The sequence below is a fragment of the Hyla sarda genome, chromosome 8, assembly GCF_029499605.1.
Source record: "Hyla sarda isolate aHylSar1 chromosome 8, aHylSar1.hap1, whole genome shotgun sequence".
In the NCBI taxonomy this organism is placed as follows: Eukaryota; Metazoa; Chordata; class Amphibia; order Anura; family Hylidae; genus Hyla; species Hyla sarda.
The window spans coordinates 56,556,008-56,576,397 of NC_079196.1; the positions used below are offsets into that span (position 1 = coordinate 56,556,008).

Below are 20,390 nucleotides of genomic sequence, written 5' to 3' on the forward strand. Positions count from 1 at the left end.
TGTAGTTTTGCAACATCTGGAGGTCTGCAGGTTAAAGACCACTGCTATAGAGTGACAGGTCTATGTGAATGACAGAATTTAAAATAACTATATCTTTCTTACTATTTGTAAAATTCATTATTTGTAATAGCTTTTTAAATAAAAAAATAAAATAAAAATAAAATAAAATACATTCAATATATATATATATATATATATATATATATATATATATATATATATATATACACACAAACACACACACACCATATCAACATGTTGTGCATAAAAAAATATATAATATATATATTACTGTGTATTTCTTACATATTGTTTGGTACAATAAAAAGTACTGTCCAACATTAAAGGGGTTATCCAGGAAAAAACTTTTTATATATATATATATATATATATATATATATATATATATATATCTCAACTGGCTCCAGAAAGTTAAACAGATTTGTAAATTACTTCTAATAAAGAAAATCTTAATCCTTTCCGTACTTATGAGCTTCTGAAGTTAAGGTTGTTCTTTTCTGTCTAAGTCCTCTCTGATGACACCTGTCTCGGGAACCGCCCAGTTTAGAAGCAAATCCCCATAGCAAACCTCTTCTAAACTGGGCGGTTCCCGAGACAGGTGTCATCAGAGAGCACTTAGACAGAAAAGAACAACCTTAACTTCAGAAGCTCATAAGTACTGAAAGGATTAAGATTTTTTTTTTTTATAGAAGTAATTTACAAATCTGTTTAACTTTCTGGAGCCAGTTGATTATATATATATATATATATATATATATATATAAAAGTTTTTTCCTGGATAACCCCTTTAATTACACAGTAAAAAAAAGAAAAAACTATTGACTATAATAATAAAAGTACCATGTCAAGAGATAATCAATTTAGGATGTTATGGGGGATATTGGATTTCTTGGACAGATGCGGTGGGACACTTGGCTGCAGTCAGGGCAGGAGAAGGAAACACAACCCTCTAATTAAGACGCAATGTGACAGCTCCGGCCCTGTGCACTTCATTACAAGGGGATGACTGACACTCTCTATTACTCCTGAGGAGTTCACAGACGTACACTGCTCTCTAGAAGTTACATTACTGCCACTCATGTTTGCCTAAGGCTGGGTTCACACCACGTTTTTGCAATACAGTTTTTTTTCAGGTTTTTGATTTAAAAAAAAAAAAAAAAACGGATTCCTCAAAACCCGACTAAACTGTATCAAAACGTGTGTACAAAGTTTTATCTGTATACGGTTTGAGAAGTGATGTCCGGTTGCATCCGTTTTTTAAGAAAAAAACGCATACGTTTTGAACTTTTCACTCCATTATGAATAAAGTTTCACTTGTTTGATTGAAATTCCAAGAAAAAACAACTGTGCAAAGTCAAAAACCATATGGTAAAAACTGGATGGAACTGTACACACATACAGTTCTGTACGGTTCCCATTGACTCCCATGTTAAAAAAAAAAACGTATACGGGTCAATACGGTTTTTCACCTGGACCAAAAACAGTGTTAGACTACGGTTTTCTGTCCAGAAAAAAAAAATGTAAAAAAACGTGTGGTGTGAAAAACTGAGACAACCGTATACAATATGGTGCATACGGTTTTGAATGGAAAGTCTATGGGCACAGTTTTCTGTACAGTTGCATACGTTTTTTTTTGAACCGTATCCAAAAACTGTATAGAAAATCGTGGTGTGAACCTACCCTTACATAAATGTTATTAAAAAAAAATACCCCAAACTTCTATGATGCCCACCAGGTAGGAGATTGCCATTTTACATGCATATGGTGAGGTGTCTGCACCATCAGATGTTACTATTCATTCATAAATATTCCGAAAATAATGAAAAGTGCTTTTTTTTTCTTCTTACTTTGCTGCAAGGAGTTAATCAATTTCTCCAAATACTCTAGAATTTATTCATCAGCTTGTGTCAATTTTTGAAATCCCAAACTGCAACATTTCTCCCCAGCACTTTAAATAGATACAAGAACCATTGCTCCAGGGGCCCCAGATAAATGTCTCAAAACCTGAGGAGCCTGAAAGGAGTTTCCAAGATTGCACATATTAAAGGGGTTTTTCAGGAATTTTTTATTTGACTACAGGGTCTGTAAAGTTAGTGTAGTTCATAATGGCCCTTATTTATCAAAATGTGTGAGAGAAAAAGTGGAGTGATTGTTACACAGCGACCAATCACAGCTCAGCTAGGGAGCTCTGGTAAAGTGAAAGCTGAGCTGTGATTGGTCGCTGTGGGAAAATCCCTCCACTTTTTCTCTCACACAGTTTGATAAATCTGGGCCAATATAGTGTCTGTATCTGTGTTTCATGACTGTCTAACAATTGTGTGATTTGTGCCCCAATGTTTATTTTTATTAGCATACAAAATGACTGTCTTATGTTTTCCCAGGTTGCAGTGCGGCCTGAGACATTACATCCCTAGTCAGGTGTTCAGAGGGGGCCTGTTTTTGCATCAATGGGTTGAAATTTAGGCTAAACTAAACAGGTGTGAAGAACTTAAAGGTGTACTCCGGTGGAAAACATTTTTTTTTTTAAATGTTTTTATTTTTTTTAAATCAATTGGTGCCAGAAAGTTAAACAGATATGTAAATGACTTCTATTAAAAAAATCTTTACCCTTCCAGTACATTTTGGCAGCAGTATGCTACAGAGGAAATTATTTTCTTTTTGAGTTTCTTTTTTGTCTTGTCCACAGTGCTCTCTGCTGACACCTGATGCCCGTATGAGGAGCTGTCCAAAGCAGGAGAAAATCCCCATTGCAAACCTATGCTGCTCTGGACAGTTCCTGACACGGACAGAGGTGTCAGCAGAGAGCACAGTGGACAAGACAAAAAAGAAATTCAAAAAGAAAAGAATTTCCTCTGTAGCATACAGCTGCTAAGAAGTACTGGAAGGGTAAAGATTTTTTTTTTAATAGAAGTGATTTACAAATCTGTTTAACATTCTAGCACCAGATGATTAAAAAAAATGCTTTCCACCGGAGTACCCCTTTAAGGTATATTACTAAGACTTCTTTCACACTGCCACTGTGACACTGAATTTCGGGAATATAGCGCTATATATTCGCAATTACGAATATTCGGTTTTTTTTTTTGTTTTTTTCTTCACAGTACACATCACAGTGATCATCCCTCTCTGCTTCCAGCTTGTGTGGTGTAAAGAAGGCTCTAATACTACTGTGTGAGACTGGCGTGCGAATATTCGCATATGCGAAAATTAGCATATGCAAATTTCCGCATATGCTAATTTTGTATATGCCAATTTTCACATATGTTGATTTACGCATACGCAAATTTTTGCGTATGCGAAAATAAAACGAGAATATAACGAATATGCGAATATTCGCGAATATATGACGAATATTCGTCCATATATTCGCGAATTCGAATATGGCCTATGCCGCTCAACACTATTTACAAATCTGTTTACCTTTCTGGCACCAGTTGATTAAAAATTTTTTTTTAAAAAGTTTTCCACCGGAGTACCCCTTTAAACATCTGTAATTTGAGGAGGGTGGTGGAAATAAGCGACATCAAAATGTAACCCATTTTTACAGTAGCAGAATTACGGTGTCATAAGCACCAAAGAATTAGGGAAGACTATAAACATACTGGTCTGTCTAGATCAGTGTTTCCCAACCAGGGTTCCTCCAGCTGTTGTAAAACTACAACTACCAGCATGCCCGGACAGCCTTTGGCTGTCCGGGCATGCTGGGAGTTGTAGTTTTACAACAGCTGGGGGCACCATGGTTAGGAAACACTGGTCTAGAGTTACCATTAAGGATGATCAATGGTGACGAGATCTGGACTCTTGGATTACTTTGAAGTGGTTCTTCATAAGATCTTAGGAATTCTTGCAATGCATACTTAGTGTATAAAAAGCCTAAATAATGTGGTAGACATACTACTGTGCTGATATATTGTAGAATATAGTCCTTATTATATACAGATGCATGGGAGATTGAGTGCAAACAGCCATATCAATGGCATTGGTCTCAAGTCAGAATATCTGAATGTGATGCCACTTGTTTTTTTTTTCCCAGCGTTCACTGAAAAAAAAAAAAAACGCCAGAAAAAACGCCAGTGCAATTTCCAGCGTCTGACATTTTTTTCTGGCATTTTTGCATTTGAGTTGAAATTGCATTTTTGGCCCCTTTGGCGTTTTTTTTTCAAAATGTGTTGGGTACCAAAAAAAAAAATAAAAAAAATATAAAAAAGGATGCAGTAGGGATGGTAAAAAACGTAAAGAAAATTTTTACTTTTTAGGGTAAGTTCACACGGGAGGATTACCTGCGGAAATTCTGCAGGTAATCCGCCCATGTGAACATAACCTTATGATGAACTTTTAATACATTTTTAATTAAGTGTGTATGTGTGTTTCACTTTTTTTCTCAATTTTTTTTAATTTTGTTATAAAAAAGCAAAAATTTGTTAAATATCATTTTTTCCATCACTACTGTATCTTTATTATTATTATTATTTTTTTTTTTATAGTACTGCACAAAATGTTATTAAAAATGGTATCTCCATCACTTTTTTCGATCGCTAAAGTCCAAAAGAGAATAAAAACTGCCAAAAAAATTCTAAAGTTAAAACCCACATGACGTTTTTCTTGGTGTTTTTCCACTCGCATAGATTTCTATGGGAGAAATACGTAACGATTTCAGGGAGAAAAAACCCACAGGCTCAACATGCTGCGATTTTGCAACGCCGCTGAAAAATGCCAAAATGCCAACATGCTTCGATTTTGCAACAAGGAGCTGAAAAATGCCCCCCAAAAAAGAGTGAAAAAAACACCAAAAGGATTAAAAAAAACGCCAAACTGAAAACCGCCAAGTGGAAAAAGAATCTGGCCGACAAATTTTTAGGGCCGAAATAACGCCATGCGGCAGTGTGAACGTAGCCTTATTTATGTGACAATGGTCAATGTAAAATACGATTTATTTGCCAGTAAAGAGGCATGTATAAATATAACTACAAATAAACAAATGTCTCTCTCTCCTTTGCAAAGGAAGAGTGGTCCAACATTCCGGCTGAGAGGTGTAAGAAGCTTATTGATGGTTATAGGAAGTGACTGATTTCAGTTATTTTTTCCACAGGATGTGCAACCAAATATTAAGTTAAGTGTGCCAATAATTTTGTCCAGCCCATTTTTGGAGTTTGGTGTGACATTATGTCCAATTTGCTTTTTTCTTCCCTTTTTGGTTTACCGTATTTTTCGCCGTATAAGACGCACTTTTTCTTCCCCAAAACTGGGGGGAAAAAGTTGGTGCGTCTTATACGGCGAATACATCCCTATCGCGGCGGTCCCTGCGGCCATCAACGGCCGGGACCCGCGGCTAATACAGGACATCACCGATCGCAGTGATGCCCTGTATTAACCCTTCAGACACGGCGATCAAAGCTGACCGCCGCGTCTGAAGGGAAAGTGACACTAACCCGGCTGTTCAGTCGGGCTGTTCGGGACCGCCGCGATTTCACCACGGCGGTCCCGATCAGCCCGACTGAATAGCCGGGTTAGTGCTTACAGGACACCGTGGGGGACCTTACCTGCCTCCTCGGTGTCTTCTCCATTCAGGGATCCCCTGTATGGCCGGCGTTCTCCTTCCTCGTCATCACGTCGTCGTGTACGTGCGTCGGCGTGCGTAACGACGTGATGGCGGCGACGGCGAGCGAGGATACCCGGCCGGCAGCAGAAACGTTCCGGAGCGACGGGGACACGGCGACAGCGTTGGAGCGACATCCAGGGCAGCGGTGACGGGTCCGGAGCGGCGGGGACACATGAGTATTACCTCCTCCTGCAGTGGTCTCCAACCTGCGGACCTCCAGATGTTGCAAAACTACAACTCTCAGCATGCCCGGACAGCCAACGGCTGTCCGGGCATTCTGGGAGTTGTAGTTTCGCAACATATGGAGGTCCGCAGGTTGAAGACCACTATTGGGTTCAAAATCTTTATTTTTTTTAGATTTTGCCCCTAAAAATTGGGTGCGTCTTATACGCCGGTGCGTCCTATAGGAGGAAAAATACGATAGTTCCAATACACACAAAGGGAATAAACATGTTAATAGCAAAACATGTGTTACTGCAATCCTTTTCTGTGAGAAATACATAATTTTCTTGAAAAAATTCAGGGGTGCCAACATTTACGGCCATGAATATATATATATATATATATATATATATATATATATATATATATACACACACACACACACCTATAACAGTATATCAACTACATGTGCTCTCTGGATTCAACCTACAGTAAAACCTTCAAAATTAAGTGTTTATAGCCATTTTTTGCATTCCGTTTCATTTTCACAGCCCACCATATAACACAGCTGGGATATAAGTGGTGCTGTAGAAATTCAGTGTGAACACGCTTGACCAAGTGCGGGAAAAAGCAATACTTGGAGGCCTTTTCCCAGCCTGCACTGCTCCCAGCTCATAAATAGATCTAAAATACTTCCTCAATCATGTTTTACGAGCAGAGATGCGCAGGGGGTGCTCATTGGCTAGCTGGAGGGAAAAATAGCAACAGCAGGTGTCCAAAACTGTGCCAAAAATGGTTACAAACATCACTCAACTGCATGAGCTTTGATCTTTTTAGTACATTTACACAAATGTCCAGATAAAAAAAAAAAAAAAAAAAAATATATATATATAGCACGCCTACTGCTTCTGAAACAAAACTATACATTAGTATCAGTGTATTTGTGTGTATTCAATTACTTTTTCCAATTTCATATATATATATAATTGGAAAAAGTAATTGAACACACACAAATACACTGATACTAATGTATAGTTTTGTTTCAGAAGCAGAAGGGGTGCTATTGATTAGGGAGAAGACAATAAGACTGAAGACAGCTAATGGCATTCTGGCGTCTCTACAGTAGACCGTCTGTCCGTGAAGGCCTGGGAAGAGTATTTTACACAATTAGGGATATACAGATCTCTTCTATAATAACTCCACAACAGGTGTGACACCTTTAGAGCATGTTCACACATGGAAGATTTGTCGCAATCATTTCTGCAATGTAAATCTGATCAGGGCTGCATCTGCTGCTTGTGATATTTACAAACCTGATTGAGATATGTGGAACAGAAACATTTACACCAACACTGGTCCATGTGAACAGCAGTCTACAAATGGTGTATCAACAGGGGGTGAAAACTAAGTCCTGTTCATAAAAGTCAATGATGTATTTTATCACTGTTAGGTTAGCCATAAACCATACATAACTATCACCTGTATACTCACGCCACCCAATACACACTCAACTTGGCCAACCATGCATGTTTTCTCAGTAGGGAGAGGGTAAGTAAGTTGCTGCCAGGTTTATCTCATGTGAGAATAAAAGGATTAGGCACGTTCATATCAAAAGTGCCAATTTTTCTTTCCCTTGACATCTGCTTAAAGGGGTACTCTGCCCCTAGACATCTTATCGCTTATCCAAGGGATAGGGGATAAGATGTCTGATCGCGGGGGCCATCCGCTCCGTTTAAGATGACTAGTGATGGGGCACCGGAGGCTCGTGGTATCACGGCCACGCCCCCCCCCTTGTGACCTCACATGCGGCCACGTCCCATTCCCATAGATTTGCATTGATGGGGTGTGGTGCAACGTCACAAGGGGCCCGTGACGTCACGAGCCTCCGGTACCACAGCCGGGGTTCTGAAGGATAGGGGATAAGATACCTAGGGGTGGAGAACCCCTTTAGGTTAGAAGTCTGGCACCCTGAAACACATAAGATGGGTGGCCGGATCAGCATAAATCCATCAAATATATATGGTCATCTTCAGTTTGATGAGACACCAAAGTGCACCTTTGATTGTGGATCAAGCTGGGAGACTGGAATGGACTGAAATCTGCGACAAACACTGTACATTTGAATATAGCAAGATAGAAGCACGTGGCGGCACTGCCTAATGTCCCGCAATGTAACAACTGTACCTGGAGAGGTGCCGAGATGTGATAGCCGCAATCCTACCGTCAGTCTTTCGGTGCTCAGTGAACCATGAAGTAGAAGCAAGTGATCACAGCATGTAAAGAGAAAGAATGCTCACGGCCCTCGATGCGCTGACATCATATGTCTTCTTTATTCAGACAAGGGGGATACACAGACATCAGGAGTGGAGACGGGGGAACAGGCCAACGACCGTTACACCGCAAGCACGGCTTCCACTGGAAGGTCCAGTAAATCCAAATCTAGTGTAAATCCAAATCTTTCTCACAGATTGGTGCACAAAGACTCTGCTCACGCTGGATGGAACAGTTGCCAAGGCAACGATCCTGTTCATTAGAAAAGGACTTGGGCACGGAACTCGCTGGGCGATTGTACCGCCCAGAATGTGCTGCGCCCCTGTGCACCAATCTGTGAAACGGGCCCGAGACCAGCTCTGAACTCAGACTTCAAGTGTACGACGACGCTTGCTGTGATAACAAGGAGCTATCCACCCTGTTTCAATCTGCTTCTATGGAATAACTTTCCAGTATTATCTGGGTCTATTTAAGCTGTACAACTTATCACATAGCCTTTCCTAATAATTTATTGGAGGGGGGCCATGTGATATTCATTATTGTTTTGGCTCTCAATCTCTAAATGTTTACTTTTCAGTTTAGAGCACTCGTGCTCTTTGATATTGTGTGGTAATCTTTTTTCTTCCGCAAGGAATTGAAACCATGTGCATATAACTCGAATCACAGAGCAATGGAAACACACAGAGGGGGGTTCAGGACAACTCTGGACAATATTTAGCAGAGGACTGGCCTTGTTCTGGGTAACCGCACATAGGGGTTGCCCCACCATTAAATATTATATTCATTGCATACATCATAATATATTAACAATTCACATGCTGTAAAAAGTTAATCCAGTGGACTGCGGCACCCTCAGTTCAGACTATATAGCACTATGCCCGTCCACCTACTGGTGAACACTCTCACTCAGTTACTCTCCCTTCTGCAAGTTCTCAGTATAACAATTAGAGATGAGCGAACTTGCAGTAAATTCGATTCGTCACGAACTTCTCGGCTTGGCAGTTTTCCTAAATTAGTTCAGCTTTCCGGTGCTCCGGTGGGCTGGAAAAGGTGGATACAGTCCTAGGAGACTCTTTCCTAGGAATGTATCCACCTTTTCCAGCCCACCGGAGCACCGGAAAGCTGAACTAATTTACGCAGGAAAAGTCATCAACTGCCGAGCCGAGAAGTTTGTGACAAATCAAATTTACTGTAAGTTCACTCATCTCTAATAACAATCATCTGTTCATTGCAAAGCAGCCAATAGAAATAGCTTTCTGTCCAGCTTAAGGAGTGCATACTGTAAATTTATAGTATATACCTTTCCTACACTGGATCCCACAATACCTTTCTACAGGAAATGTAAAATAGAACTAAACTGTCCGCTGCAAGAGAGGGAAGGAGATTGATTCTCTTCAGAGCCCAGCAGCACGGATTAGCAGTAGGAGAAAGTGGGCAGAATATGAAAATTATTATTATAATTTTTTTTTTTTATCCACTAGTACTGCATATTAAGAGAGCTATTCCACTTTGAGAGCTGTGAGGCTTCCCCACTAGATGCCTCTCAATATCCTCTATCTGTGTTCTATTTGGTGGTCGTATTGGCCTCTTTCACTGTACAGTTATCACACGGTAGTGTGACGGCCGTTGGGGCTGCCAGGGAAAATAGCAGGAGAAAAAAATACAGCTTGCACCGTCTTTTTCTCCCGTTACAACCGCTGAAAAACAGCAGCACCCGGCGGGCCCTATTGACTATAATGGGGTCCATAGGGACCCACTGTTGCCTGTTGCACCCTGTCAAAATGATGGCTGCTAAACTCGAGGGGGGGGGGACCCTTAATTCATTGTACTGTATGTATTTTATCATAGCTCAGGTTCCCGCTTGCATTTTCATTAGTTGGGACTTTATCCAGCATTAGATATCATGTAGCAGTGTCCGGTATTACTACACCATTTGGACCACCAGCATTGAGACTATGGACAATATTCATCATCTACTGTGGACGGAAATGGGGCTTGTCCTTTCGCCTCTTTCCTTGCCATAATACGTTTGGTTATGTCACGTTGTTTGTTCTTATATGGCAAAATCCAATATAATAGGTTTCAAAGAGAGAGAGCGAGAGCCATAACTTGAATTTCTGTCAAACTGTAAATATTTTTGCTTTACAGAATAGAACTGAACAGAGCTATATTTTTCATATGTTGTCTTTGATTTCTTCATAAAGGAATACTGCAGAGTTAGACACTTATCCCCGATCCTCAGGATTGGGGATAAGTGTCTCATCGCGGGGGGTCCAACTGCTGGGCCCCCCGTGATCTCACGTACTGGGACCTGGCACTGCCACGGCTTTGCATGAGAGAGGTGGGGATGCACGAACGCACTCCCATAGAGACAAATTGAGAGGGGTGTGGGCTCAGTCATGCTGCGGCCGACACGCCACCTGCAGCAGAGCCACGGCCTCGTACAGGAGATCGCGGGGGTCCCAGTGTTTGGACCCCCCGCGATCAGACACTTATTCCCTATCCTACGGATAGATGATAAGTGTGTAACACTGCAGATCTCCTTTAAAACCTAAAGAATTGTGATCAGTTGCAAATTTTCTCATTTCCAATATTCTAAATCAGTATTTCCCCAGCAGTTATTGCAAAACTACAAATGGATGGCTGTCTGGGCATGCTGGGAGTTGTAGTTTTGCAACAGCTGGAGGCACACTGCAGGGTAAATACTGATTTAGATATCGGAAATACAAGAATTAGAATTATGATCAATTGCAAATTCTTTCATCAATGTTAAATAACCCTTAAACACCCGTCACGGCAGTACTTGCCACCGCGGCTATCAACAGGTATATTAAGCTTTGTTGGAATCATCTGTCAATATATTTATGACACACATCGAGTTCTCTGAATGGAAACCAGCAACCCAGGAAGTCATAGCAGCTCCACAAACAGCTGGAAACCATTACGTCTTCTTTGTATACTTGTTAGCAAGTAATCATTACTGGAACCCTAGATCTTTATAAGTCTAGTAACAATATTAGGGGGGGGGGGAGGTTTCATACGCGACATGTAATACAAAATGTGTTGGAGTAAGATGTGTAGGTGTAGGCCTCTTCATAAACTTGGTGCGTCTTTGGCTTCACAGAGATTTTTGCTATAATATACAGCAGTTTCTGGCATAAATGATGGGAGGTGATGCCAACTCTGAAAACTTTACCATGCTTCGTCTGCCAACTCTCATAAATGGCTAAAAGTTGCAAATTTTTGTGCAAATAAAGGCTTACTGAACAGAAATGAACATAGTTTTGCCTTATTAAGACAGTGCTGCCCAAGCTTGTAGTAAAGTCCTGGGAGAAGACCTCTCACGCATTCACATTTCAGGCAGATGCCATCCCCAAGCAGCAAAGCTATATGCTGAACACTCTACCCGGCCATATTAAAGGGGTACTCCGGTGAAAACCTTTTTTCTTTTAAATCAACTGGTGGCAGAAAGTTAAACATATTTGTAAATTACTTCTATTAAAAAATCTTAATCCTTCCAGTACTTATTAGCTGCTGAATGCTACAGAGGAAATTCCTTTCTTTTTGGAACACTGATGACATCACGAACACAGTGCTCTCTGCTGACATCTCTGTCCATTTTAGCAACCATGCATAGCAGATGTATGCTAAGGGCAGCATGGTGGCTCAGTGGTTAGCACTGCTGCCTTGCAGTGCTGGGGACTTGGGTTCAAATCCCACTAAGGACAACAATAAATAAAGCATTATTATTCTTATAATAACGTCAGCAACTGTGGTCGTGATGTCATCAGAGAGCATTCCAAAAAGAAAAGAATGTCCTCTGTAGTATTCAGCAGCTAATAAGTACAGGAAGGATTAAGATTTTTTAATAGAAGTAATTTGCAAATATGTTTAACTTTCTGCCACCTGTTGATTTAAAAGAAAAAAGGTTTTCACCGGAGTACCCTTTTAAAGAGAGTGCGCCTATATTATCTCTACAAAACACGCTCTGTAGAAATAAGTGCACTTCATTACATGAGAAGATATAGGACGCAGCAACACAACTATAGCTGTATCAAAAAGTCTCCTATCTTTATTCCATCAGAGAGTAGATAAAAACATGTACCAATAAACGAGCAGGGAAGAGACAAAACCAAAGACAAAATGAAGATAGGAGGTAAAAGGTATAACAGCCGTTTCGTACCCATAATGCACTTCTTCGGACAACCTCAAGCGGACTCACAAAACAGGTGCATTATAAACAATTAGGGGGAGGGACCCAAATCACTGACCTACACATTTAAAAGCAGATAAATCTAAATCCAAAATACACCCAGTATAACATAAATGCAACAAATAGCAAAATATATTACAAAGAAATTTTAAGTACATGAAACTACTACAGGAATGAGCAAAATAAGTTGGCATCAGGGGACGTATAAAGCCTGTATGTACACCCGCATCCCTTGGGTTGCGGGTGTACAGGCAATTTGCCCCTTCTCACTTTTACTGACAAATCTATTCACTTCATTCATTTCGTGTGCGATGCGTTATATTTTGTTCTTTCAGACACGGCGTGGATTGGTTCAGGCAGAAGGTAGGCACCCCAATGGGCACACCTCCATCATGCACTTTTGCAAACCTGTTCCTCGCTTAATAAATACAAATTATTCTAAACCAGATATCTTTGACCTTTGAGCCCCATTTACTTTTAATACATTGTCCCTTTTTTTTACACCGTGGGTATAGGTGTTTGTTGGGTCGCTCGGGTCTTTAGTGACGGTCAGATAGACAGGAGCCTCTCCATTGTGTTTATATAATTTACAAATCAGTTTAACTTTCTGGCACCAGTTGATTTAAAAAAAAAAAGTTTTCTGGACACTAAGGGGGGGGGGGGATTTATCAAAACCCATCCAGAGGAAAAGTAGCCGAATTGCCCATAGCAACCAATCAGATTCTTTCATTTTTTTCAGAGGCCTTTTCAAAATTTAAAGACGGGATCTGATTGGTTGCTATGGGCAACTCAGCAACTTTTCCTCTGCACAGATTTTGATAAATCTTCCCCTTATAATATTGTGGAAGATGAGGAGCTCCAAGTGGAGGGCTATCGCAAGAGCACAGAAAGATGCAACCTTTCTTCGCACCCTTCAGTAAAAAAAAAAAAGCCATCCCATGCAGTCAATTCATAAGACTTTAATGGATTAACATCAATATCAAAACATACCATAAACAGGGTGACAGGCTGAGTATTACATTACTCGCTCGCCGGTACCCGGAGGACATTAAAGGGGTTCTCCGGTGCTATCTCCAAAGGATAGGGGATAAGATGCCTGATCGCGGGAGTCCCACCGCTGGGGACCCCAGTGATCTTGCACGCGGCATCCGATTTGTAATCAGTCCCCGGTAGAAACACCTTGCTAAAACCGAAGAAAAATAATATAAATGTATCCAGGTCAGGAGAGATATGACCACATTTAAAAATACTATTTTAAATAAGGTCATTAAAATAAAACCAATTCATAAATATTGGTTTATGCTAAAAGACGACCCAGATTTAGGTCTGGTAGACAATAATAAACCAATAATCACATTTCGTAGGAACAAAGCCATTTCTGATTTTCTGAAAAGATTAACTAGAGTGCGTCTTAAAAACAGACCTATTAATGACAACTGGCTTAGCAGAGCCATGCCTAGAGGAAACTTTCGCTGTGGGCAGTGCTCCTTTAGCCATTTGAACTTATGTGCTAGTGAATTATGCATGGAAAGTAATACTATCATAGCTCAGCGTTTGGAACAAAATGCTTAAACACTTAGAGTCGGTAGCTTGTGATGTCATAGCCCCACCCCCTCATGATGTCATGCCACGCCCCCTCATGATGTCATGCCCCACCCCCTCAATGCAAATCTATGGGACGGGGTGTGATTGCCGTCACGCCCCCTCCTATAGACTTGCATTGATGGGGCGCGGTGTGACATCATGAGGGGGCGAGGCTATGATGCCACGAGTTACCGGCGCCGGCTTTAAGCGTTCGGAACATCTTGTTTCAAATGCCGAGCAGCAGAGTACCCCTTTAAAGGGGCATTCCATGGAAAAACTTTTTTTTTTCCCCATATTAACTGGCTTCAGAAAGTTAAACAGATTTGTAAATTACTTCTATTAAAAATGTTTAATCCTACCAGTACTTATCAGCTGCTATATACTACAGAGAAAGTTCTTTTTTAATTTCTTTTTTTTTTCTGTCCACAGTGCTCTCTGCTGACACCTCTGTCCATATCAGGAACGGTCTAGACCAGAAGCAAATCTCCATAGCACACCTATGCTGCTCTGGACAGTTCCTGATACAGAGGAGTCAGCAGAGAGCACTGAGGACAGGAAAAAAAGAAATCCAAAAACAAAAGAACTTTCTCTGTAATATACAGCTACTAAAAAGTACTGGAAGGATAGAGATTTTTTTTATAGAAGCAATTTACAAATCTGTTTCACTTTCTGGCACCAGTTGATAACAAAAATTTTTTTCCACCAGAGTACACCTTTAAGCTGTTCTTTTCTGTCTGACCACAGTGCTCTCTGCTGACACCTGTCTGTCTGTCTGTCTCAGGAACTGTCCAGAGTAGCATCAAATCCCCACAGCAAACCTCTCCTGCTCTGGACAGTTCCTGAGACAGACAGACAGGTGTCAGCAGTGAACATTGTGGTCAGACAGAAAAGAACTTAACTTCAGCAGCTGATAAGTACTGGTAGGATTAAGATTTCTTAATATAAGTAATTTAAAAATCAGTTACATTTTCTGGAGCCAGTTGATATGAAAAAAAAATGTTTTTTCATGGAATACCCATTTAAAGATATGATTAGCTGTAAAAGTGACTAACTAGTATACTGCATGGTTTTTCCATGTGTTTATTACTATATAGGTAAGACTACATAGACTACTTGGGTTCGGGATAACCTACCTAATTACCTCGGGCACATATTAATTATGAAGGTCAGTGAAGCCTCATGTTCTTCTTACATCTAAGGCTTCACAAAGTTTAGAGACACTTCTGCCGTCAGATGACATTAAAGAAAAAAAAAAAGTATCAATAATTGGTATGGAAAAGTACTTGAAAAAAAAAAGTATCGGTACTCAAACACTGTCTAAAAAGCAAAAATGCTATCAGTAGAGATGAGCGAACTTACAGTAAATTCGATTTGTCACGAACTTCTCGGCTCGGCAGTTGATGACTTTTCCTGCATAAATTAGTTCAGCTTTCAGGTGCTCCGGTGGGCTGGAAAAGGTGGATACATTCCTAGGAGACTCTTTCCTAGGACTGTATCCACCTTTTCCAGCCCACCGGAGCACCTGAAAGCTGAACTCATTTATGCAGGATAAGTCATCAACTGCCGAGCCGAGAAGTTTGTGACGAATCAAATTTACTGTAAGTTCGCTCATCTCTAGTTATCAGGACATCCCTAGTGGGCATCTATAAAGTGTTAAGATAAGGAGGATCCCCCATTTATGGAATTTCAAAAGAATATGTCATAAAGGTTCGATTGTTTGGTCAGATCACCGGATACCAACCAATTACTAAAAAGTCCACTATACCAATCTTTCTCAGACTCTAAGCATTTGCTGTAGAGCAACACACTTTCAATCCAAAAGTACAGCCTAGATCCACAGGTCTTGCAAAAATTCCATATTATTGGGAGAAAGGGAAATGATGTGTGTCAGGGTAGGATAGGAAAACTGTAGCCATGGATGACCGGGCTGCCTCCTCATGCACTGCGTATGAACTGACACTACAAGTATTTCAGGGTATCCCAATAGTGACCCAGCTCATCGACTCCACATCTTTGGCATTTTACTATCACAGTAAATGTTTTATGTGAGTATGTAAAATACACATTTCAAATAACCTGTATTTACACACACTCGCATAACTAGCAATGGACATTTTCCTTTTCATCTTGAGAGCTGCAGTGCCAATAAGATCTAACAGGAATGAATGGATTCAATAGAAATCATTAGGCCTGCTGGCCTGTCTGCACAGATAATTACACTTTTGGCTACAAACCTACAGTTTTATTTGCTGCAGAGAATTTGATGTTTGTAGCCAAAAGAGTACATAAAAGCAGCGCTGGTTTAACCCTTCCAGTGTGAGAACACCCTCGGTAACCCCTTCCCACACCATGAAGTAACTGTACAGCACGGGACGGAATAACAAAGTGCTGCGATGTTAAGGTACATAGCAAGAATGGAGTAAGGACGGACGCTGTGTACGTCACCGGCAGTGGGTGGCCGTTGTACAGCCGACATCCTGCTGCAACATCAACAGCGCCTGTGGCATCTTGGTGGTCAGTCAGATGAAAAGGCTCCTTCTGTCATCTCAAATGCACCCTGCAAACCCAATTAAAGGGTACAGGAGTTGTCATGGCAACCAAACAAAAATTGTTCTGGCTGTATGCCTGTTTATTATTGACAGGCAAAAATGTATTGTATAGTAAGGATTAAAAGAATAGTTTTTTAATCCTTTCTTTTTGTGATTTAAAAAACGTAGTACAGTTTGAAGAAGTTTTCACCATATACAATTGGTTTATCTTGCAGATATAAAGGAAAAAAAGACAAGAAAAAAACGACGAAACACATGATACTGTTGCAATCATAACAACCTACAGTCATGGCCGTAAATGTTGGCACCTCTGAAATTTTTATAGAAAATAAAGTATTTCTCACAGAAAAGAATTGCAGTAACACATGTTTTGCTATAAACTTATTGGAACTAAACCAAAAAAGGGAGGAAAAAAAGCTAATTGAACACAATGTCACACCAAACTCCAAAAATGGGCTGGACAAAATTATTGACACCCTTTCAAAATTGTGGATAAATAAGATTGTTTCAAGCATGTGATGCTCCTTTAAACTCACCTGGGGCAAGTAACAGGTGTGGGCAATATAAAAATCCCACCTGAAAGCAGATAAAAAGGAGAGAAGTTCACTTAGTCTTTGCATTGTGTGTCATAGTGTATGCCACACTAAGCATGGACAACAGAAAGAGGAGAAGAGAACTATCTGAGGACTTGAGAACCAAAATTGTGGAAAAATATCAACAATCTCAAAGTTACAAGTCCATCTCCAGAGATCTAGATTTGCCTTTGTCCACACTGTGCAACATTATCAAGAAGTTTGCTACCCATGGCACTGTAGCTAATCTCCCTGGGCGTGGATGGAAGAGAAAAATTGATGAAAGGTGTCAACGCAGGATAGTCCGGATGGTGGATAAGCAGCCCCAAACAAGTTCCAAAGATATTCAAGCTGCCCTGCATGCTCAGGGAACATCAGTGTCAGCGCAAACTATCCGTCGACATTTAAATGAAATGAAACGCTATGGCAGGAGACCCAGGAGGACCCCACTGCTGACACAGACATAAAAAAGCAAGACTACATTTTGCCAAAATTAACTTGAGTAAGCCAAAATCATTCTGGGAAAGCATCTTGTGGACAGAGGAGACCAAGATAGAGCCTTTTGGTAAAGCACATCATTCTACTGTTTACCGAAAACGGAATGAGGCCTACAAAAAAAAGAACACAGTACCTACAGTGAAATATGGTGGAGGCTCAATGATGTTTTGGGGTTGTTTTGCTGCCTCTGTCACTGGGTGCCTTGAATGTGTACAAGGCATCATGAAATCTGAGGATTACCAATAGATTTTGGGTCGCACTGTACAGTGTCAGAAAGCTGGGTTTGCGTCCAAGATCTTGGGTCTTCCAGCAGGACAAGGACCCCAAACTTACGTCAAAAAGCACCCAGAAATGGATGGCAACAAAGCGCTGGAGAGTTCTGAAGTGGCCAGCAATGAGTCCAGATCTAAATCTCATTGAACACCTGTGGAGAGATCTTAAAATTGCTGTTGGGATAAGCCACCCTTCCAATAGGAGAGACCTGGAGCAGTTTGCAAAGGAAGAGTGGTAGAACATTCCGGCTGAGAGGTGCAAGACGCTTATTGATGGTTATAGGAAGTGACCAATTTCAGTTATTTTTTCCAAAGGGTGTACAACCAAATATTAAGGTAAGGGTGCCAATAATTTTGTCCAGACCATTTTTGGAGTTTGGTGTGGCATTATGTCCAATTTGCTTTTTTTCCTTCTTTTTTGTTTAGTTCCAATACAGACAAAGGGAATAAACATGTGTATAGCATAACATGTGTTACTACAATCCTTTTCTGTGAGAAATAGTCAGTTTTCTTGAAAAATTTCAGGGGTGCCAACATTTACAGCCATGACTGCATATAACAATGAACATGTTGTTCTGGCACCACATAAAGGTTAAAAAAATAAATAAATTAAAAAAAATGTTATTTAAAATTACTTTTCCAATTCTAACATAATAAACATATGCCAAAATATTTATAGAACCATAAAAGACTTGGAGGATAAAACAATCCCACATATGGCTGTATCAATGAACAACAAAAACAAAATTATGGTTCTTAAAATGTAGTGTGTACTTTTTACATGAAACGAGCTACTACTGTACAAAACTTTAAAAACAAAAATTTGTATATTAACCCCTTAAGGACTCAGCCCATTTTCACCTTAAGGACGCAGCCAATTAAATTTTTTTGTTTTTCCTTCTTGCCTTCTAAAATTCATAACTCTTTTATATTTCCATTCCCAGACCCATATGAGGGCTTTTTTTTTTTTTTTTTGCGTGACCAGTTGTACTCTTTTTACCCTAAAATGTATGGTAAACCCCCCCAAAAAAATTTTGTGTAAGGAGATTTAAACGAAAATCATAGTTTTGCAAATTTGGGGGGTTTCATTTTTGCGCTGTACACTTTACAGTAAAAAATACATGTTTTCTTTACTCTCTGGGTCAATACGATTAAAATGATACTTTTCTATTATTGTACTGCTTTTAAAAAGTCTCAAACTTTTTATTACAAAAACAGTAGGTTTAAAATTGCCCTATTTTGACCACGTCCATCTTTCTTATTTTTCTGTATCCAGGGATTTAAGAGGGCTAATTTTTTGTGCCATGATCTTTGGTACCAGATTTGCGTATATGTGACTTTTTGATCGCTTTTTATTTTAAAAAAATTGCAGTTTGATGCGACATAAAAGCAGAAATGTTTTACTTTTTTTACGTTTATGCCGTTCGCCGCAGGTGATCATTAACATTATATTTTATAGTTCGGACATTTACAAATTCACTGCGTATACGCCAGGTAACAACGCACCCTTACAATGATAAAACAGGTGCAGATGAATAAATATATATAATATATAAAATATAAGGTTTTTCTTTACAGTCACACTCGCTGTGAATCATGATCAATGTAAATTCAAGTATTTTCCAGGGAGGTATTACAAAAGATCTACCGGTACTTAATCACAGAATTTCCTAAAAGCAGCATCTATTTTGGCCAACTTCAGATCCTACTAAGTTTGTCTCTATAAGTGGTAAACAGCAGCATTTAAAACCGCAGCCACCAGGCCCTTCCATCACTGTCACCATTTAATATCCCCCCAAGAACAGCCCCAGACAAAGCAGTGAACACCACTCGTATTCGTTCCATCTGTTGCAGGGAGAGACAGACTAATAGGCAGGTATTTCATCCGTTACCTGGTAGTTTCATGCCTGTACAGCCATGTCTGTGTGTTTTACACACTTGTCTGACAGAAGAATACAGGACGGTGACAACTCACCACTTGTTTTTCTTGCGGATGTAATCTTTTTCCGAGAGGTTGACTAGATAGATCATCGGTTTGGAGGTCAAGAACAAGTATTTATTTAGTACTTCAATCTGGAGGAATGATAGAAAATTTTATTTTGTAAATAAATATATGAAAGAACATTTTAATTATCAGTATAACTGTATCAGGTCTTTAGAAGCTGCAGAAGTGTTTTCTGCTTAAGGGTAGGGTCACACGTAGCATATTTTGTTGCATATTTTCTGATTTTGCTACCCATTGACTTCAATGGATAAAAAAAATACATAGCAGCAAATAAGCAGCAAAATACGGCACGTGTGACCCTACCCTAAGGTTACATTCACACGTACAGGATCCGCTGCATCAACTGGCTCCAGAAAGTTAAACAGGTTTATAGATTACTTCTATTGAAAAATCTTAATCCTTTCAGTACTTATGAGCTGCTGAAGTTGAGTTGTTCTTTTCTAAGTGCTCTCTGATGACATTTGTCTTGGGAACTGTCCAGAGTAGAAGCAAATCCCCATAGCAAACCTCTTCTACTCTGTGCAGTTCCCGAGACAGACAGATGTCAGCAGAGAGCACTGTTGTCAGACAGAAAAGAACAACTCAACTTCGGCAGCTGATAAGTACTGGAAGGATTAATATTTTATTAATAGAAGTAATTTACA

At 39.9% G+C, this 20,390-nt stretch overlaps 1 protein-coding gene across 4 annotated transcripts in view; it reads right to left on the reverse strand.

The window, feature by feature from the left end:
* Positions 1-20,390, reverse strand: part of OLA1 (Obg like ATPase 1) — a 292,645-nt gene that overhangs the window by 73,530 nt on the left and 198,725 nt on the right. For all 4 annotated transcript variants that reach the window (XM_056534098.1, XM_056534095.1, XM_056534096.1 and 1 more), the window contains one exon: positions 19,717-19,814. In XM_056534098.1, coding sequence (XP_056390073.1) covers positions 19,717-19,814 — 98 coding nt within the window. The remainder of the gene's footprint in view (positions 1-19,716; positions 19,815-20,390) is intronic.